General features: G+C 44.8%; 2 protein-coding genes and 1 pseudogene across 9 annotated transcripts in view; 2 read left to right on the top strand and 1 right to left on the bottom strand.

The window, feature by feature from the left end:
* FAM118B (family with sequence similarity 118 member B) overlaps positions 1-3,544 on the bottom strand; it is a 51,022-nt gene extending 47,478 nt beyond the window's left edge. For 2 of the 8 annotated variants that reach the window (XM_055356354.2, XM_055356355.2), the window contains exon 1: positions 3,225-3,312. The gene's annotated coding sequence lies outside the window, so the exon portion shown is untranslated. Of the gene's footprint in view, positions 1-3,224 lie in introns of all 8 variants that reach the window. The other 6 variants (XM_031016215.3, XM_031016216.3, XM_063693667.1 and 3 more) reach the window with 4 other exon arrangements.
* Positions 602-731, top strand: LOC115936431 (uncharacterized; annotated as a pseudogene).
* RPUSD4 (RNA pseudouridine synthase D4) lies at positions 3,320-13,087 on the top strand. The gene is made up of 7 exons (XM_004052399.4): positions 3,320-3,605; positions 4,000-4,165; positions 5,338-5,539; positions 9,421-9,514; positions 9,590-9,734; positions 10,870-10,967; positions 11,528-13,087. The coding sequence occupies exons 1-7, from the start codon at positions 3,417-3,419 to the stop codon at positions 11,765-11,767; spliced, it is 1,134 nt and encodes a 377-aa protein (XP_004052447.3). The 5' UTR covers positions 3,320-3,416; the 3' UTR covers positions 11,768-13,087.
* Positions 13,088-21,905: the final 8,818 nt, after the last annotated feature.

Below are 21,905 nucleotides of genomic sequence, written 5' to 3'. Positions count from 1 at the left end.
GCTCCCAATGACCGTACTTTCCAGGGCACCTCCCAAGAGTTCCTGCTAATTGCCTCCTTTAATCTCTCTAAAACCATAAAACAATGTCCAAGTACTTCCTGCTCTTCAAGGAAATGGAATCGCTGGTTAATCTGCAACTAGCAAATCACAGCTTGAGGAGGTGTAACTTAACTTTATGCCACTAATTAACCTTAAATTTGTGATAAACGCAAGTTCCTTTATTAGTTAGTCCTTGTTTGTTTATACTTGCGAAATACTAATGCAGTCTTTTTGTTCCTGAATAGACTAGGAAATATCTTTAAAAAGAAACTATCAAGTTCTTCTTTATATGGTTATTTTAGGGGCACATATTATGATATATCAAAATCAATGTAAATAAGTCATGTTTGAACAGAGCCATACTCTGCAAGAATGAAGAAATCACTAATAGAATTTCCTTCCTTCTTCTAAGAAAACATTTAGACAAGAGGAGTTCCCAACAAATGGACTGTGACACTGGCGCAGAAGTGGAAAAGTGAACTGCCTAAAGAAGGACCAGTTGAATGAGGAACAGGGAGGAGGCAATACAGAGGTTAAAAAAAAAAAAAAACAGAAACAAAAGAGTTTTTTGCAGTGGCAGTATTGCAGCCAATGAGGTTTATCTGAGGGGTGATTATTGCTCTTTGAAAATTGAAAAAAAAAAAAGACATGACATTTGCATACATTCTTTTTTTTTCTTTTCTTTTTTGAGGTGGAGTCTTGCTCTGTTGCCCAGACTGGAGTGCAGTGATGCGATCTCGGCTCACTGCAAGCTCCGCCTCCCGGGTTCACGCCATTCTTCCGCCTCAGCCTCCCGAGTAGCTGGGATTACAGGCGCCTGCCACCGCGCCTGGCTAATTTTTTTTTTTGTATTTTTAGTAGAGACGGGGGTTTCACCATGTTAGCCAGGATGGTCTCGATCTCCTGACCTCGTGATGCGCCCACCTTAGCCTCCCAAAGTGCTGGGATTACAGGCGTGGGCCACCGCGCCCGGCCACATAAAGTCTTTATACTGAGAACAACTCTACTTTAAATCACCAAGTGCCTAGACTCACCGGAGAAACATTAAGGATGTCATAACTTATGTACCCATACTGGCTAAAGCTGTACTGTCATACCAAACAAAAACTTTGAATTCTTTAAATTTCTCTATAAAGTTTCAACAAGACAAACCTAAAAGTTCCTTCTCCAGAAAAAAGGGACCAATATTTTTATTCTTAGTCACTAAGTGTGTGCTTTGAGTTAACCTGAAACCCTAGAGCATAAGCTCTGTGTCACTAGCAATGACATTTGAGTTGGTTCTTCATTTTGTTTCCCGCCACAGAAGGCCAACTCTGCAAGAACAGGTGTAGTTTCTTGAATGCCATAAGGTTAGGGTAGAAACAGGCTCTCCCATCCCCGACACAAAATCATAAAAGTCCTGTACCCAAAACAAGTTTTTAATTAATGTAATGATATGAATTTAAGTCCCGATGTCAAAACTTCAGGGTCCTTGGAAAAGGGAGCTTCAAGTATCTAAGTAATATGTGATGTTCAAGTGAAATTAGAACCTAGGTCTGGAGCATGGAAGGTAATAATTCTTTTAGGGTGGAATTTCTTAACTTTTATAGACCTCTGTCCTACTGGTAAATTTGCAGGGGGTGGGTGGGGAACAGGAGAAACAGATGTTTCCCAATCTCCCTTGGAAATCTTTGCATTTGTATCTGGATCTGCATTTACACCTGCCTTATAAGAGAAACGTACACAAGCCTTGCTTCTTTCCCACTTTACAAATACATCTGCCTCTACCTTCATTCTTCAGGCCAAACATTGACAGAAATAAGACAATTCAAAATGTTCAGACACACCTAGCATACATTTATGATGCACTTCAGCCATCTAACAGATATTGTGAGTTTACTATGTGCCAGGTGAGTGGATTAAAAAAAAAATTCTTCCAGGGACTCACAGATCAACAGCAGCTGCCAAGAGTACGCCTTGACCTGCATAACTCAATTAATTCAAACTCAAAGGAGTTACAGTGTAGGGGGAAAAGACCAGACCTCATCACTGACCACCTAGATTGTAACTAGTTTTCCTACTATCAAACCCTTTCCTTCCCCATCTGTCCTGCATTCAACTGCCAGATTCATTTCCAGAATTCCACTTTAAAGGAGTCTCTCTGCCTTACTCGAAAAGCTTCAAAGACTCCCCACTACGTATCACCTCTAGTTCACTCTTCAACTTGAGTCTTCTATGAGTAGCTCCACCTGATCAACTTTGTTTCTTGTTGGTACGGCTCCCTTCTGCCAAACCTTTTAGGAGGTGTAGAACCCAAATCTAATTCAACTACCTATTCTCTAATAACTCCTCAGGCAGCCTTCATTCCAAGCAGTCTTAAAAAATTGTTCCTTCTATCGTCACAGATCCATTAGTTTTCAGAACATTCTTTCTGAACTCAGCATAAGCTTTCCTCTTAACAAATGGCAGGTATATCCCAAGTTATTTTTAACACTACCATCCCAAACAGATGTTTATCTTCCCAGCCACCCCTGAGTGAAATCAGAGGGAGTCGCCTGCAGTTCGGGCAAGGGAATTCCAACATCGCATCTCGTGAGAGGAGGTATGGTGTGGTTGCAAACTATGGAGAGAAAAATAAAGGAAACAGGAAAAGTGAAGGTCTGTGCTCCGTACTTTCAGCTTTTTCTTTAGGAGGAGTAGGGAAGGTAGGGAGGAGACCCCCAAGAAATGAATTCTTGAGGAAGGGCAGAAAAAACACTCACAGTGCTTCCTAAGTAGGAAATAGGTGCTGGGGGCCCTGGATAAGGGAAGGGGCCGTCATCCTTAGGAGAAGGGTACAGGTTACAACGCGAAACAAAGAGGCTGGGAGTTGGAAGATGAAGGGTGGAGAGACTACAGAGATCCGGGCATACGATCAAGAGAGTTCCCGACGCGTCCCGCAGGAGACTGGCGGATCACCGGAGATTGAGTGGCTAAGAGGGACGGCGTCGGTGCCTAGGAGGGCTCTGGGGCGAGCGTTTATGGGACATCGCTCCTAAGGGGGCGCGGGGGCGGGGAGGAGTTTTTGAGTGGGATCGTGTACCAAAAGGAGAAACGTTTCTCAGACCAGTGCTCTTCTTGAACGGAAATCCCGGGGACGCAGAAAACGTTAAACCGTTGAGGCACCGGCATTTCCCAGCCCCAGCCCGGCTTCCCTACACACTCACCGAGTCTCCTCCAAACGCCACTGCTCCAGCTGCAGCTACCGGCCGGCGCAGCCGCACTGAGCGTGCACCGTCCCCACGTGACTCGCCCAGGCCCCACCCCGCACCACGTGACCTGCAGGGCCCACCCACTCCCGCCTCACTGTAGTCGCCCTTCTCCACGTGGTCTTGGCTCGCCCCTCTCTTCCTTGTAAGATGGCAGCGCCCAGGTGGAGCGCGTCGGGCCCCTGGATCCGGGGAAACGGCCAGGGTTTCGGGAGTCTGTTCACTCTCGTCTCAAAGCCATTTTGTTCCGCTGCCGCTGCCTCTACGGCCATAAATGCCCAGAGATTAGCGGAGAAGCTCCGAGCCCAGAAACGGGAACAAGACACAAAGAAGGAGCCGGTGAGTCCGAAGGGACCAGAACTCCCAAGAGGCAGTGCGCTCATTGGTTTCCCAGACGGGGAGTAGGTAGGAGGGTCCTCTGAGTGAAAGCGTGTGAGTCAATAGCCCGGACGCAAGGTGGGAGAATGGGGAGAAGGCGGAGGGGAGGGGTCAGTAAGGGTACGGTGTTTTCCCGTGAGCTGGATCTTTGGCTACTGTCAGGCTCAGTCCTAACCACGGCGTCGGTACGCAGGTTAGACAGATGGGTATCTCTGCTCTCAAATTACTCGAAGGCGGCGCGGGTCTGATGCAAAGATAGTCATTCCCTACTCAGATTCTCACCCAGACCTTTATGGAAGGTCTTCTCCACGGCTTCCGCACCAGGCATTCCCCACGGCTCCTTCTTTCTCCCTAGGTGTCCACAAACGCTGTTCAGCGGAGAGTGCAAGAAATAGTGCGGTTCACACGGCAGCTGCAGCGAGTCCACCCCAACGTGCTTGCTAAGGCACTGACCCGAGGAATTCTCCACCAGGACAAGAACCTTGTGGTCATCAATAAGCCCTACGGTCTCCCTGTGCATGGTAAGGACCACGCGGGAAAGGTGGAGGGACCTGCAGCTGCTTTCTGCTACAACCGAGGAAAACTGAGACGTTACTTGTGGTGCACTCTAAAGCCTTGCATTCAAATTAATTAAACTTTTGTAAACTACCGTCCAATATAAGGAACCACCGAGAACACAGAAATAAATAAATAAGACAGTCCTCCCCTTCTAAACATCTGACAGTAAGCAATTCGTAGAATACGCTATGTGCAGACTACAGGGATCGCTGTAGAGATATACAAAGGCTGTGTGGTTCTAGACTAAAGGTTATCTTCCATCAAAACTGGGAATGAGAAAATGATACATAAGAAAAAAGGGTGTGTGTGTGTGTGTATGTGTGTGTGTGTGTGTATGTGTATGTTGGAGTATATGTAACATACAACCCCAGAGTGACTGGAATTTAGTGGACCTTCAAATGTCTTTCAACAAATGTTGCATGTAGTTGTCAGGGACAGCTGAAGTGAATCAGGAAAGATTGATTTAAAAAATGCATTTGTGAAAGAAGGAAAAGGCCCATTTTAGCTAGAAGAAGGTAATGCTTTTTGGGGAGATACGGAGATAGTTGTTCATAAAGACAAGGAATTAAATCACATCACCAAGTGTTTGTATAATTTTTTTCTCTCTTTATTTTTGCAACAGTTTTTTGCCTCTCCATTCCCCAGTGAAGTTGTTTTCCAGATATTTACATTTTATAACGAGAAAGCAAAGTTGGAAAGAGAAGTAATGTGTCCAAGGTCAAAAAAATGGCTAGTAAGAAGAGTAGAGTAGAACCCCAAGAACGTCTAACCCCGAAGTCTATCCTCCTAATCACTCTTATTTAATGCTTCTCGAAGGCCTCATGGTTTTGCAAAGTATGTCTGAGAGGAAAGCCACATGCTCTAGAATGGTGCTTCTCAAACTTTAATATGCTTCTGAATCACTTGGGCAGCTTGTAAAATGCAGATTCTGACTGAGTAGTCTAGGTTGGGAGCCTGAGATTCATTTCTAATAAGCTCCCTAGACATGCCATTGTTGCTAGTCTCTGTACCACACTTCAGTAGTAAGGCTCTAGAAAATATTGACAGTTTATCCATTAAGGGCTTTTCTCCCAAGAAGAGTTCTTTGGCGAGATCTTTTCGTGGCCACTCAAACCTTTGGCTTTTTCCTTCTTAGGTGGCCCTGGGGTCCAGCTCTGCATCACTGATGTACTACCTATCCTGGCAAAGATGCTTCATGGCCACAAGGCAGATCCCTTGCATCTGTGCCACCGGCTGGACAAGGAAACCACAGGTGTAATGGTGTTGGCTTGGGACAAGGACATGGCACATCAAGTCCAAGAGTTGTTTAGAACCCGTCAGGTGGTGAAGAAGTACTGGTATGAGGCCTGCTGATGGCAGTAGAGGTGGTATAAGTGGAGGCATTTCTTTCACCTATTTATCCATTAAAAGCAGAAACTCCCATTAATAGAAGGCACTGCACTAGGACCTGCGAGATTATAAAAAATATGTGAAACAGCTTAGGTGCTTAGAATATTAAGTCTGATAGAACAGTGGTTCTTAATTCTGGTATACATCAAAATTATCAAAAATTAATTATACAAGCATGGGGTGGACATGGTGGCTCACGCCTGTAATCACAGCACTTTGAGAGGCAGAGGTGGGAGGATCACTTTAGGCCAAGAGTCAGAGAACAGCCTGGGCAACATAGTGACACCTTTTCTCTATAAAAAGTAAGAAGTTAGTCCGGTGTAGTGGCACATACCTGTAGTCCCAGCTACTTGGGAGGCCAGGGTGGGAGGATCACTTGAGCCCAGGAGTTTGAGGTTACAGTGAGCTATGATCACACCACTGCACTCCAGCCTGGGTGACAGAGATCGATCCTGTCTCTAAAGAAAAAAAAATTAATTAATTATACAAATAATATATGATTTTATTCCTGTGCTAAAAATAGTCAAACAACAAAGATCATGTGAAAAACTCCTGGAGAATCCACCCATTCTGCCATTCTAGTGTTTTCTCTTGAGGTAACAACCCATGTAATCAGTTTGGTTTTTATTCCTCTGGTTGTTACTCAACACATTTACATATATGTGTAGTGTATACAGTATATGCGTGTGTAGTATATGCATGTGTAGTGTATACAGTATATGTGTGTGTAGTGTGTACAGTGTATGCGTGTGTAGTGTGTACAGTGTATGCGTGTGTAGTGTATACAGTGTATGCATGTCTAGTGTATACAGTATACGCATGTGTACATATGTATGTACATATATATATCTCTATATATATCACATTGTACAATTTACATTATACTTTTTTCCCCTGCTCAACTCTATGTCTTGGGGATCATCCTGTGTTAGCACATAGAGGTTTACCTCAGTGTTTTTCATAGAGAAAAGATGCGTGAGCAAAAAAGAAACCCTCTATTCCCCATCTGTGCAGTTGCGTTCCCCAGCGTCAATCACTGTGACTGGTGTCTTCTGTAAACTTCCAGAGTTATCGAGCATATATAAGCATATTACTGTATGCTAGTGTATTTCACACACAGTTTTGTACCCTACAGTTTTCACTTGGATCATATATCTTAGAGCATTTTGTGTCATACATTTAGAGCTGTCTCCTTTTTAATTGCTCTGTGAAATACCACTGTATGGGTGGATATTTAGGTAATTTCTCATTTTTTAGAGCCTATTGCAAAGAATATGTGAATGTATTTTTAAGATAAATTTCTAAAAATTGAATCGCTGGGCTGAATGGTTTGTATATTTAAATTTTAATAGTACTCACATTGCTCTCCACAAAGGTTTTTTATCAGTTTACATTCCCACCAGCAGTGGTGAGTACCCACCTCCCCTTATCAGCCAAAGCATTTTTAAAGGGTTTGCCACTGTGATAAGTTAAAAAAAAAAAAAAGATATTTTCTATTTCCTTGTATAACAGTGATGTTGGCTATCAATTTACATGTTTTTTACATGTTTATTGGCTATTTGAGTTTCCCTTTTGGGAACAGACTGATTATTTCTTTTGCCTATTTTTCTACAGGGTTGTTTATTATTATTTTTTTTTTTTTATTTAAGACCGTGCCTGGCCTTTTTTTTTTTTTTTGAGATGGAGTCTTGCTGTGTCACTACAGGGTTGTTTATTATTATTATTTTTTTTTTATTTAAGACCGTGCCTGGCCTTTTTTTTTTTTGAGATGGAGTCTTGCTGTGTCACCCAGGCTGGAGGGCAGTGGCACAATCTTGGCTCACTGCAACCTCCTCCCTGGTTCAAGCGGTTCTCATGTTTCAGCTAGCTGGAATTACAGGCGCATGCCACCATGCCCAGCTAATTTTTGTATTTTTAGTAGAGATGGGGTTTCAGCCTGTTGGCCAGGCTGGTCTTGAACCCCTGACCTAAAGTGATCTGTCCACCAAAGTGCTAGGATTACAGCGCTTACAGCTCACAGGCGTGAGCCACTGTGTCTGGCCCAGGTTGTTTATTCTTTTTGATTTGATTTGTAAGTATTCATTTTATATTTTGAATGTTAGTCCTTTTTAGATTACAGATTTTGCAGATACTTTGTGAATCTGAGGAGCCCTTTAAAAATCTGTATGATTGAGACTTACCCACAGAAGTTCTCATTCATAAGTGTGGTGGTTGTGGGGATTGGCATCTGTATTTTAAAATTTGATATACAATCAAATTTAAGAACTATAATAAGATTATGGAGAATGGAGGAATTTAGGACAGTAGCTAAGACCTCAAAAAGATGTGTGTTCAACTCTCAACTGTGTCATTTAACAGCTGTGGGGCCTTGGGCAGGTTATTAAATGTCCATAAGCTTTGTTTTCTTCATCTGAAAAATGGAAACAGTAGGATTTATGAGATAGTTAAATAAAATTGATTCTTGTGAAATATTTAACACAGTACCTAGTTCATAGGAAAAGTTAAAAAATAAAAAATAGAGACTTATTTTTCTATTCAAGCAATCAAAATATTAAGACTATAAAATACATGTTATGTTATTTGTGAAAAATGTCCATTAAGGTTCAAAATTGGTAACCATTCTCGGTATCAGGTTCACGGAGGAATTGAAATCAATCAGTTGGGTCTTGCTGATTGAACATTCTTGAGTTGTAGTGTCATATCATTAGGAAGGACATTCTTGTCACAGAAGATCTACAAAATCTGTAAAATACGATAAAATGTACCAGATAGTAGCTGAAACTGAAGTGGAGTGTCTGCGTTGTGAAATAGTGTGTGTGAATAGGATCTTGACCGCTTGGTTAGTGATTATCCAACCGACCACCAGGTACCCAGATGGACTTTTCCATCATTGACCTGAAAGAGGCATAAATTTACAGACAGATTAAACAGTCTTCTACCTGTCTGTGAGGTCATGAGGTCATGGGAGGGAGAACACCAACAGAAGTGATTTGGAATGAGTTATTGAGTTGTGGTTGTGGTACCTATGACTTCTTTCTTTCTTTTTTTTTTTTAGACGGAGTCTTGCTCTGTCGCCCAGGCTGGAGTGCAGTGGCATAATCTTGGCCCACTGCAACCTCCACCTCCTGGATTCAAGCGATTCTCATGCCTCAGCCTCCCAAGTAGCTGGAATTACAGGCATGCGCCACCACGCCTGGCTGATTTTTTTTTTTGTATTTTTAGTAGAGATGGGGTTTCACCATGTTGGCCAGGCTGGTCTTGAACTCCTGACCTGAAGTGATCCACCCGCCCTGGCCTCCCAGAGTATTGGGATTACATGTGTGAGCCACCGCGCCTGTCCCCTGTGACTTCTTTGGGTACAGTTCCCTCCTGTTTTACCTATGTGGCAAATGAGCCAGGAACGGTTCTCTGAATGTTTTATTAGGTTCATTCATCCAATTATTCATTTGTTCATTTACCATGCAGTCAGAATCTACAATCTGTTATTATTTGGAAAAAAAATACAAAACTGTATTACCATAATTTTATTTTAACTATACATATCCATTTTTAAAGGCTGGAAAGACCACGTTATTAATGTAATTTTTTTCTTTTTTTACCCCAAATATTCTACAATTAGCATGTATGACTTTAGTAGTAAAAAAGATAAGCTTGTGAATTCTATCGGCTCTCAGGCTAAGCATTACACCAAGAGGATCTTGCACGATCCTTCAATCATAAGAAATCACACGTTAGTGCAGAAGGTCCAGCGTGAAATCCTCTAAGTGGCCAAATCTAGGAGGTCTTCTCTGGCTTGGTTGGCTAAAACATTGATCTGTGTCACCCCCAGGGCCATCACTGTGCATGTCCCCATGCCCTCAGCAGGAGTCGTGGACATCCCCATTGTGGAGAAGGAGGCGCAAGGCCAGCAGCAACACCACAAGGTGGGCGAGCAGCCTCCCTGAGGCATGGGTTGCTGCTCTTCCTTGGGAATCATATCTTGATTTCTTTGGCTTCAGATGACATTGTCCCCGAGCTACCGCATGGACGATGGGAAAATGGTGAAAGTGCGGCGCAACCGGAATGCGCAAGTTGCTGTAACTCAGTACCAGGTGCTCAGCAGCACTCTCTCCTCCGCCCTCGTGGAGCTCCAGCCCATCACTGGTGAGAGTGTCACTTTTCCGCAGTGGGATCACAAAACCCTGTGCCACCAGGTTTTGTCCAGGGCCTCGTTCTGAGCAGCTGGTACTGTGGCTGACTCGTGTGAGAATGTGCTTCTGGTGCTGATCTGAGGCCGGGGACTCCCGTAGGGATGGTTGTGGCTAGCAAAAGAATACAAACAGTTTGAATGCCTCTATTTAAAACTGTGTAGAGTGGTTCCTCAAAACGATTAAACAGAATTATTGTAAGATCCAGCAGTTCCACTTCTGGGTGTATACCCCAAAAATCAAATGTTTGCACACATATTCATAGCAGCGTTATTCACAGCAACAAAATGTGAAGATAATCCCAGTGACCATTGGGGGATGAATGGAGAAACAAAATGTAGCATATACATAAAATAGAATGTTATTTTCAGCTTTAAAAGAATTAAAGGAAGGGAAATTCTGACACATGCTACAATATGGATGCACCTTGAAAACATTATGCTAAGTAAAATAAGCCAGGCACAAAAGGGCAAATACTATATGATTCCACTCATGTGAGGTACCTAGAAGAGTCAGATGTATAGAGACAGAAAGTAGATGGTGGTTGCCAAAATCTTAGGGTAGGGTAAAGGAGGGGAGATAAATAGGGAATTGTTGTTTAATGGGTCCAGAGTTTCAGTTTGGGAAGATGAGAAAGTTCTAGAGATGGATGGTGGTGGTGGTTGCAAAAACAGTGTGAATACACCTAATGTCACTGACTTGGCATTTAGTATAATGCCAGTGGTTAAACCAGGAAATTTTATGTATATGTTACTACAATTCAAATAATGTGCAAATCAATACTACTTATGTAGTAAAATTACTAAAAAGTTATGGTAATGGTAGACGGCAAGTTCATGATAATGGTTATGGTGGAAAGAGGGAATTGTGGTGGGGAGGGGTACTTAGAGTGTTTACAGCGTTTACTTCCTAAACTGGCTGGTGCTACATAGCTTATAGTTTGCTATATTATTCGTTATAATTTATTATAGTTGGGACTTGGCCAGTTTACTGCACTTTGATGTGATACGATTTGAAGCAGATGCCAGTACTGGTATTGTTTCTGTAGCTCCTCACGAGTTTTCTCTCTTTCTCTCTCTCTCTCTTTTAAGGAATAAAACATCAGCTTCGAGTTCACTTGTCTTTTGGATTGGCTTGTCCAATCCTTGGTGATCACAAGTACTCAGACTGGAATAGGTTGGCCCCCCAGGTAATACTAATTTGACCCAATGTGCAGCAGATACGGGAGAGAACTTAGGCGTTCCTTTTCTTAAAACTCTGAAATGAGTTACAACAAAGCCTACTGATTGTCTTCAGACATGATACCAAGCTCGTTATCTTGATTTTAGAGAAATTTAGAAGCAGTTGGTTACTGTCCTTCTGGAACTGCAGGATCTGTTAGTGAAAAGCTTATGGTTACATTGGTTTATTCAGATTTTGTTGGGAGGCTGTGGACAAGGGGAGGGGTGTTTCTGAAGGCTGGGAGCAGCTTTTCATGGTGCTACTAAAGAACCGCAGGGAAAGCCTTTTCATCCTTATACCACAGCCCATTCTCTTGTTAGGCCAAAAAGAATGTCTTTGGTGTGGTCATTTTTCCCTTACCTGAGTTCTGAGCCCTTCTTAGACATGCCACTGAAGCAGACTCTCCATTACTGTGTCTTCCAGGGGGTTAGTTTTGGTTCCCTGTAAGTAGAAGTGCCCTGACCTTGCATGTTCGTCAAGGGTGGACTGTTGGCCTTGCTCTCAAGGATCTGTCCTTTCTTTGTATAGAAGCTGTCTGTGGGCACCCTGAAGAAGCTGGGACTAGAACAGTCGAAGGCCCGCTACATCCCCCTTCACCTGCACGCCCGGCAGCTGATCCTGCCTGCCCTGGGGTCCGGGAAGGAGGAACTCAACTTGGTCTGCAAACTTCCTCGCTTCTTTGTACATTCCCTGCGCCGCCTGCGTTTAGAGATGCCAAATGAGGATCAAAATGAGAACAATGAAGCCAAGTGTCTGGGAGCACAGTGAAGACCATGGGAGCACCCTGGCACCTGGGAGCACAGTGAAGACCCTGAGAGCATCCTGGCACCTGGGAGCGCAGGTTGGCCCCTGAACTGTTCTTTGTTTACAGGACTCTGCTAACTTCTCACTTGGAACAGACTGCATAAGAGCCAGGTGGGATAAGGTAAAGCAACTCAGCTGCTACAGGGCTTTTAATGGAGAACAAAGTCTATTTACTGATAGTTTGGCTGCACTGTGGAAAAGCCTGCTGGAAGTCTCCCTGCCGTGGGCTCTCATTGCCAATATGGAACAGAGCCCAGGGCCAGGCAGACTGGGGCAGTGACTGGAAAAGGAAAACTAAAGGTCAGAATCCGGGATCAGGAACTGTTTTTATCCAGCAGTGAAGCTCTTGAGCTCTTAGGAAGGTTCCCGTGGTTGGAAAGAACATAATGGTTAACAAATATCACAGCATCCAGGGATTGCCCAGCTATAGTGTGGGTGCCCTACTGAACTCTGATTAGGCAACCTGTATAAGGGTATTGAGTGTGAGGTTGAGGTGGGACATTTGCTGAGCAAGGAGAGCCGATGTGAATGGCATGCAGATAACATGCACACATGAAGCTGGCTGGGTGTAAGGCAGTAGCGGGGAGCAGCATGCTATCTAACAGTTGTTAGCTCCAGCTGGTTGTTGCCATGTGGGAATGGATTTTCTCATTTCTTCAGAGAAGCTGGAAACCTAGATATTTATGTGAAACCTCCCAGTGTATTGCCAACTAAATCAAATTTTTAAAGATGCTTAGGCACCTAAGCAAATAATACTTAGAGGTTGAATTTGGTCTACAGGCTAGCAGTTTGCAGTCTATGTTTAATGAATGGTATAGAAGTTTGGGGAAAGGTGCCATCTTGAAAATTCTGGATCAGTGGTTGGCATTTTTGCTGCGTGTAGTGTGTATCCTTTCTAGACTTGGAGATGGCTTTGGTTGGTCCGTGAATGTAGTTTTGAGAGTGCTGCCATTAAAAAATCAAAAATCTCTGTTGTGGAAGCATATCTTCTGTTCTTAGGTCTCAGGAAGGAGAGGGCTATACTGAACACCATTAGGGATAGATGGAAATGACCTTGGCCTCCCTGCTCAGCTGGTCCATCTAGTTTCCACCTTGTTTCTTGCAAACAAATACACCTCACACTACTTTTTCTTTCTGACAGAGTTGGAGTGACAGCACAGTTAGGGGGGTACACCCCGGGACGGTCTTTATATGTTCCCTCTGTATAGATGATGCCACTTTCTAGCCCTTTCCCTGTCTCCATGGTACCCATTACTGTGCATAATAAATTTAACTTTGAAAGCACAGACGAGATGACTATATTTGTTTATATAAGACCTAAATATTTTTGCTGTTATTTCTGTTTCTAGTAAACCATGCTAGTCAAGAAAAAGGAACAAGAATGTGACACTTAGGAAATAGTGATAATTGACATTAATTCAGGGAAACAGATGAACAGGAATACCCACAAGAATGGAGAACAGGCTGGGCGCGGTGGCTCACGCCTATAATCCCAGCACTCTGAGAGGCCGAAAAGGCCGAGGCGGGCGGATCACCTCAGCCCAGGAATTTGAGACCAGCCTGGGCAACGTGGTGAAACCCTGTTGCTACAAAAAATACAAAAATTAGCTGGGTGTGTTGGCACACGCACACCTATGGTCCCAGCTACTCAGGAGGCTGAGCTAGGAGGATCACCTGAGCCCAGGAGGTTGAGACTGTAGTGAGCCGTGATTGTGCCGCTGCACTCCAGCCTCGTGACAGAGTGAGACCCTGTCTCAAAAAAAGGAGAACAATCTTAGAGGAACAGATGATGGAAATAAAAGAGTTGGAAAATGTAGAAAAGTAGGAGCTAGTCAGGATACATTTTGGAGAAGTAACAGATGATTTATATTCTCATATTCTCATATATAAATATGGTCTCCTCCAAGATGTAAATCTAGTCTTTAATTTGGCAAACTGAATATTTACTAGGCTGAAGGTATCTGGGGATATTCACTCATCTCAGGGAGCTCTCTTTAGCTGGGAAAATTCGGTTAGCTGTGTGGTTTACTGACAAGTAAGTGTGAGGCGGGACTGTTGTTCCCCAGGCGGGCACGTTGGAGCTAGACTGAGAACCAGCTGTGTCGTTCTGTCTGCCCAGCTTTGTCACAAATGCTGCCCTACTGTTCTTCGTGACTCTTTAGCGCTTCAGTGCTGGGTTTTGTGTTGGTTGCTGAACTGGGAGCTACCAAGCTAGTGACAGTTGACTTTTTGAGAATTCCTAAGCTTCCCTGGGATACGGGGTCACCACATTGGAGATTGGGGCAGATGTCTGCCCTGCTGCACCTTCCCAGACCTTTCTCAAGCCGAGGTCAGCGGCTCTGTGCCCCGCAAAAGGACTGTCTTCTTTAGTGTCGACTGACTCATGGGGGTGCTTAAGGACCAGGACAACAACCTCATATAACCTAGTTGATCTGCAGCTTTTAAGGGTGCAGGGAATGTGATTATAGCTAGGCAGAGTAAGCTGAAATGCTCTTGTATGTTGATTCGTTTGCCATAAAAGTATGATTTTTTTAAAATGTGTTTGCGTTTTAAATAACTTTTATTTGTAAATATGGAATGGCCTTTTAAAAATTAATAGAACATTTAAGCACACCATAAGAAACATCAAATATTAGGTCATGTCATCTGCTTGTAATTAGTTACCATCTGAGCTTGAGTGGGACCTGGGTTAAGAAGCGTGGTAGGCTGGGCATGGTGGCTCATGCCTGTAATCCCAGCACTTTGGGAGGCCAAGGCGGGAGGATCGCTTGAGCCCAGGAGTTCTGAGATCAGCCTAGGCAACTTGGCGAAACTCTGTCTCTACAAAAAAGTACAAAAATCGGCCAGGCATGATGGCACCCCTGTAGTCCCAGCTACATGGGAGGCTGAGGCAGGAGAATCACTTGAGCCCAGGAGGTCGAGGCTGCAGTGAGCCATGCTGGCGCCACTGCACTTCAACCTGGGTGTCAGAGAGAGACTCTGTCTCAATACAAATTAAAATACAAAACAAAACAGTAAAACAGTGTGACAGATTTGTCTGGAGTCAGATCCAGTGTTGGGGGTCCCAGGGTGCTATGGTCTGGGAACAGATGCTGCTCCGGATGTGCAGGGAGGACGAGGTGTGGGAATCTGCTCGTCAGGTCAGGCCGTTTAGCCCAGGACACTGGCCACAGAGGTGGGACCCAGCCTCTCTGAAATGGGAGTCAGGCAGGGGCGGGGCACCCGCTGGTTTCTAAACCTTGTTAAATGCAGATCCATTGAGGGTTAGGGCTTCAATATATGAATTTTGAGCGGAGAAGGGAAGTGGGCACAATTCAGTCCCTAACACTAATTATTATTTTGATATTTTCCCCCAACTATTTAACAATGTAAAGCCCATTCTTAACTCACAGGTCATACAAAAACTTATGGCAGGCCACATTCAGCCCACAGGCTATAGTGTGGCTGCTTATATTTCTTGTAAACAATGCTTCTCGAGATAAAGGGACGGGAATGTGACACTTAGGAAGTGTTGATCTTTGACTTTAATTCAGGAAGACAGATGAAGAGGACCCCTGGTCTTGTGGGTGTTTGACGAAATCCCAGGTACCCAGGAAGGCACCACAAAGGGACCAGGCACTAGCCCGCATGCCACAGGCGTCGGCTGGGAAGACGGGGAGCAGCTTGAAGAAACCGCGTAGCATCCCACACTGCTGCCGTAGTTGGGCAGGCAAGGGTGAAGGATGATGAAGTTCTTCCTTTTCTCTGTTTTCTTAGGCCTAAAGAAAGGATTAACATTTCTCTGATTCTTAGTGGGATCTGGACTGCCTGAGCAGCGGGTCTCGCTAGGTACAGTGGCTATCTTTTTTTTTTTTTTTTGAGACAGAATTTCACTCTTGTTGCCCAGGCTGGAGTGCAATGGCATGATCTCCACTCCCCGCAACCTCTGCCTCCCGAGTAGCTGGGATTACAGGCATGTGCCACCATGCCCGGCTAATTTTGTATTTTTAGTAGAGACGGGGTTTCTCCACGTTGGTCAGGTTGGTCTCAAACTCACAACCTCAGGTGATCCACCTGCCTCAGCCTCCTAAAGTGCTGGGATTACAGGCGTGAGACACCGTGCCTGGCCCAGTGGCTATCTTTAATTACTGACAATAATGTAAGAGGAATTTTACCCCAGGTTAGTGTGGCCTGAGAAGTGGGTTACACAGCAAAGGAGGTTGGAATGTGCCTAAAATGAACTTCATCTATTTTGAAATACTGATTAGAGCCAGCTAAAAGATATGATTTAGTATTAAGTCATATACAGTAATTAGTATAAGAAAATGGGCTTCTTAAATTTCTGTTTTTATCAAAGTTCTATATGCACGTGATTTAAAAAATCAAGAACTATTCTGCTCAAATGACTCTGGTTAAAAAAAGAATAAGAAAAAATCAAAATGAAAAATCAAGAACTAAAGGCTTGCCATGAAAAGCAGCAGCTCCTTGCCCACGTGGGGATTTTGTTTGCTGTGAGCTCTGGGAGTTGCTTGTGCTCAGCAGAGCGGGGAGGCCGGCTCTCCCAGTGCCCCTTCTGGTGGCAGCACTGGCTCTTCTGCTCCAGGAGGCAGCTTTTGGGTAGTTGGTTTTTTTCCGTGCTAGGCATGCCCAACCTAATAAGCCCACAGAGCACTTTCTCAATCCTCGTATCACACGTCTTTGCATTTGATAACCGAATTGCCCACTCTGAGCTCCTCACTCGCTTTGATTCCATGAACTCCTCCTGCATCTCCTTGTCTGACCTCCTTCCAGGCTCCTTGAAGGGCCCCAGCATGGTGCCCCCCAGAGCTCCATCTTGGCATCCTGCCCCTCTCCCAGAGGGAGAGCTGGGCCAACTTGGGAAGCCTCTACCTGTGTGCTGACGACTCGCAAGTCTGTCTCTGACCTTGATCTCCCCCTTGAGCTCCTTATCTTCACATCCATCTGCCTGTGATCGTCTCCCCTTGGGAGCTCCCTCTCCGGGCCTGTTGCTCCTGTCCTCTTACCTGCCTTAGTTTAGATGGCATCACCAGAGACCTGGGAATCACCCTTAACTCCTCCCTCGCACCAGTCCCCAAATCCAATTAGCCACTAATTCTTTGCCAGTTCCATCTAAAACCCTTCTCTTAAAATGCACTTCCCTCTTTAATTCTAATATCTCCTGAGCACCAATTTCACCGTCCCCACCCTTCAGCTATGATGGGATAGGTCTGGGAGGTGGAAGGGCATAGTGGGTTAGAAATAGGATCATAGGCAACCTGCTAGTTCCCACCAGAAACCAAACTCACAACGGGGTGTTGAGACCATCCCCAGGTTCTTGGGGATAGAGCAGTGTGGGAGGGGGTACCTGTTTTAAACAGGACAGGCAAATAGAGCAGCCTCCCACCATGTTTTCTAGGTCTGCTATCCTTGGCTCTCTGGACTGCTTTTAGCCAGAGTGCCTGGTAGGATATACAAAAACATGGCCTCCTGCTTGTGCTTGTGCAAAGCATGCCATGTGGGTGCAGACAGCTTCTCCCAGTGCGGCGCAAAATCTGCTGGCTCAGGGCAATGTAATTCAAACACCAGCTACCCAGCGTTAGGCCAGATGTCACAAGTTAACGGCACATTCCACAGGACTTGCCTCACTTCAAACACCAGCTGCAAGCTCTGGGGTTTCCCAGCCACCTGTACTTCTGACCAACTAGCTATGAATTCAAGAGTGTTCACAAACCCCTCAGGTTTGATCATTCACTAGAATGACTCCCAGAACTCAGCAAAGCACTAGCTATGCTTACTATTATGGTTTTGCTGTAGCAATAAAATGATACGAATCAGGACCAGCTAAAAGAAGAGATGCATGGGCAAGGTCTGGGAGAGTCTCCAGCATGAAGCTACCGTGTCCTCTGCCCACCGTGTCATCCTCCCAACACATGGATGTGCATCACCAACCAGGAATGTCACCCAAGTCCTGGTGTCCAGAGTTTTTATTGGGGTTTCATTATGTTGTCATGGTTGAACTATTGGCTACATTGTTGAACTCGGTTCTGCTGGGTTCAAAGTGCCAACCCTCTAATCACATGGTCGGTCTTTTTGCATGGCCAGCCTGAAACTACCCATCCTGAAACTAAGGCCCCACCGTGAGTCCTCACATTTAATAGCATAAACTATTAGGGCTCATCATGAATAACAAAAATGTTAACATCACTTGGGAAATTCCAAGGATTTAGGTTCTCTCTCCCAGGAACCAAGGACGAAAGCAAGGCAAATTATTATAGAACTCTGAGTTTTCCTCTCCATCCCCCACACCCTTAGTCGTCTCTTGATGTCCTCTCTTAGGGATCCCTTCACCTTGCTGTCCCCCAGCGAGTGACCAGCCTTGGTGGCTGTCTGCATAGATGCCCCTGTTGGTTGTGGCCTTAGGGTCCTTTCAGGCAAGAAGCCTTGAGATATTTCTGTTCACTTCCCTCCTGGCACCTGCTGTGGAACACTGTCATCTGCTGCCATCCTTGCAGTGGGAAAGGGTTTTTAATCAGGGGTGATTATACAGATGGGTGAAGTTCTTCTTTCCCAGGTATTTTCTTTTTTTTTTTCTTTTTTTTTTTTTTTTTTGAGACGAAGTTTTGCTGTTGTCCCCAAGCTGGAGTGTGATGGCGTGATCTCGGCTCACTGCAACCTGCGCTCCCTGGGTTCAAGTGATTCTCCTGCTTCAGCCTCCCGAGTAGCTGGGATTACACGTGCCTGCCACCACACCTGGCTAATTTTTTGTATTTTTAGTGGAGACGGGGTTTCACCATGTTGGCCAGGCTGGTCTCAAATTCCTGACCTCAGGTGATCCGCCCGCCTCGGCCTTCCAAAGTGCTGGGATTACAGACGTGAGCCACTGCGCCCGGCCTTTCCCAGGTATTTTCACATGCTGTGAGGGCACGGCCATGGTGACTTGTACTTAGTCAGATACACCCCGAAGGCTCAGCTGGCCCCTGCCTTCTCACCACCGTCAAATCTGTCCACACACATGCCCCTACCTCCTAGATGTATCTGCATCCCGAACCCCTGCATTGTTCGTATGATTTCTCGAGGACTAACCACCCTCCACACCTATTGGGCTGTTTGCCTACTCCTGGCTCACTCCATCGGACCTTCAGCAGAGGACTGCAGAATGCTTTGTCAGGAAACATAGGAGTGTGGAGACCAGCGAGGAGGCCGACACGGTCCTCTATGCAACGTGTGACAGTGGCTTGCACTAAGCTGTCACTCCCCATTCCCACTCCCAGCCGTAGACAACTGCTAATCTATTTTCTGGAAATAGAAAGATTCTTATTTCCCTATAGATTTGCCTATTTTAGATGTTTCATACAAACAGAATGATAGAGTATGTGCTCCTTTGCCACTGGCTTCTTTGAGTTAGTGTCATGTGTCCAAGTTTCCTTCACAGTGTAACATATGTCACTCTTTCACTTCTTTTTTTGTTGTTTTTGTTTTGAGACAGAGTCTCGCTCTGTGGCCCAGGCTGGAGTGCAGTGGCGTAATCTTGGCTCATTGCAACCTCCGCCTCCTGGGTTCAAGCGATTCTCGTGTCTCAGCTTCAAAAGTAGCTGGGATTACAGGCGTGTGCCACTATGCCCGGGTAATTTTTGTATTTTTAGTATAGACAGGGTTTTGCCATGTTGACCAGGCTGCTCTTGAATTCCAGGCCTCAAGTGATCCACCCACCTCGGCCTCCCAAAGTGCTGGGATTACAGGTGTGAGCCACAGCACCTGGCCAGTATTTTACTTCTTTATATTGCTGAATAATATTTCATTGTATTGATATACCAAATTTTGTTTATCGATTCATCAGTTGGTGGCTGTTTCCGCTTTTTGACAATTGTGAATCACGCTGCTTTGAACATTCATGTATAAGCTTTTATGTGGATGTGTATTTTAACCTCTTGGGTACCTACCTAGGAGTGGAATTGCTGGGTCGTATGGCAACTCTGTTTCTAGAGCTGCCAGACTGTTTTCCAAAGGGGTTGCACCATTTTACATTCCCAGCAACAATGTATGAGGGGTCCAGTTTCTCACCAGCACTTGTTATTACCTATCTTTCTGATTACAGCCATCCTAGTGGATGTGAAGTGGTTTCTCACTGTGGTTTTGATTTGCTTTTCACTAGTGGCTAATGATACTGAGCATCTTTTCATGTGTTTAGTGACTATACATCCTAAAGAAATATCTATGCAAATCCTTTGCCCATTTTTAAATTCAGTTGTTTGCTTTTATTATTAATTTGTAGGAGTTCTTTATATATGCTGGATTCCACTTTTTTGTTTGTTTGAGACAGAGTTTAGCTCTTGTTGCCTGGGCTAGAGTGCAGTGGCGTGATCCCGGCTCACTGCAGCCACCGCCTCCTGGGTTCAAGTGATTCTCCTGCCTCAGCCTCCCCAGTAGCTGGGTTTACAGGCATGCACCACCATGTTCAGCCAATTTTTGTATTTTTAGTAGAGATGGGGTTTCGCCATGCAGGCTGGTCTCAAACTCCTGACTTCAAGTGATCCGCCTGCTTTGGCCTCCCAAAGTGCTGAGATTACAGGCATGAGCCACTGCGCCCGGCCTGGATACCACTGTCTTATTAGAGGTATTGTCTGCAAATATTTTTTCCCTTTGTATTGTCTTTTCACTTTCTTGATTATATTATTTGTAAGAGGAAAGTTGTCGATTTTGATGTCGTCCAATTTTTCCTTTTGTTGCTTGTGCTTTTGGTGTCATATCTAAGAAACCATCACCTAATACAAAGTCTTGGAGATTTCCTTCTGTATTTTTGTCTAAGAGTTTTCTAGATTTAGGTCTATAATCCTAAATCATTTCTGTGTGTGGTAGAAGGATGGTGTCCAATTTTGACTGGGTAGCCAGCCGTCCTAGCACCATTTGTTGAAGTCTGTTCTTTCCCAAGTGTAATTTTTTTGTTAAGTTGTGATTTTTGTTGGTTACACTGGGTCAAATATAGACAATTTCATAGGGTAAAATGTAGTTTTATTACTGTATTAATATGAATGAAGTAAAATGCATTTTCTGAGTGTTGCCACCAGATGGCAGCAGTACTCCAGCTTTTATCGCTCTCCAGGCTAAGCTACTCCAAAAAATGGGAACATGATTTAATCAAGTATGAAGTATCCCGCACAAGAGCCTTACCGTCTTTTTCTAACCCCCTGATAACCCTCACCATGGCTACTCCAGCGTTGTAAATCTCGGCCCCCTACTTTTTTAGCTAGCCTGACACTGGGTTTTCTGTTCTCTCGTGTAGGGTGGAGTAGTAGGAGGTCATGTTTTGGGCTCTTTGAGTGAAGTTGAAATAGAATTTGATCCCTACACACTCAGTGAGAAGAGTGTTACATGTTCATTATAAAAATGTAGAAAATATAGTCAAGCTGTCCTCAACTACCCAAAAGCCTAATAGGAACAGGCATTTACCCACTACGTGAGTTCAGTGTAGCTAAACGTCAAGCATTCTTAGCTCTTTGCTGATTTAATTTTGGTTTAAGGTAGTAAAAAGTTGCTATCTCTGCTAATCAGTTGCACTAATTGATAGTTATGTACAATTTTCACTAAGCAAAATCAGGTAAATGGATTATTTCCCTGCATTATTTACTAAATAGTGGAGAGAAAGTAAGAGAGTGACAGCTTGGATGCCTCTGCTACAATGATGTGTCTTTGACACGTAAGTGTGTGAGTGCCAGCCCCGGCTGTTCCCTTCATCCTCTGCTGTTCTTGGGTGACGAACTTCCCCAGGGCAGGCCCCACTCCTGCCATTCCTGCAGGATCCTCTGCCGCTCCCACGGCCTGTCTGACATGGACTGAGGGGTCCTCAGACCCCTTAGGTCTCTGCACATCTCACCTGCTGCGCCTGTGGGCCTCTGAACCCCAGCATCAGAGCTACCCGAGCACTCTCTTTCCCCAAGGCAAGCTAGCCAGACTGTCCCAGGGAGCCGTGAGGGGGACCGAGAAGTGGGCAGCCAAGACAGCCTCCCATGCAGGGAGCCCACCGAGGCCCAGCTCTGACCTGGAGCCGCGTCCTCTTTCAGCAGGCTGGGAGCGATTACCGTCTGTCCATCAGCAGCTTCAAGGAGCCAGTGATGACCTGGGCCAT

This window comes from Gorilla gorilla, chromosome 9 (assembly GCF_029281585.2).
Source record: "Gorilla gorilla gorilla isolate KB3781 chromosome 9, NHGRI_mGorGor1-v2.1_pri, whole genome shotgun sequence".
Classification (NCBI taxonomy): domain Eukaryota; kingdom Metazoa; phylum Chordata; class Mammalia; order Primates; family Hominidae; genus Gorilla; species Gorilla gorilla.
The sequence above is the reverse complement of the archived record's forward strand: the minus strand, read 5'-3'. Positions and strand labels throughout refer to the sequence as shown.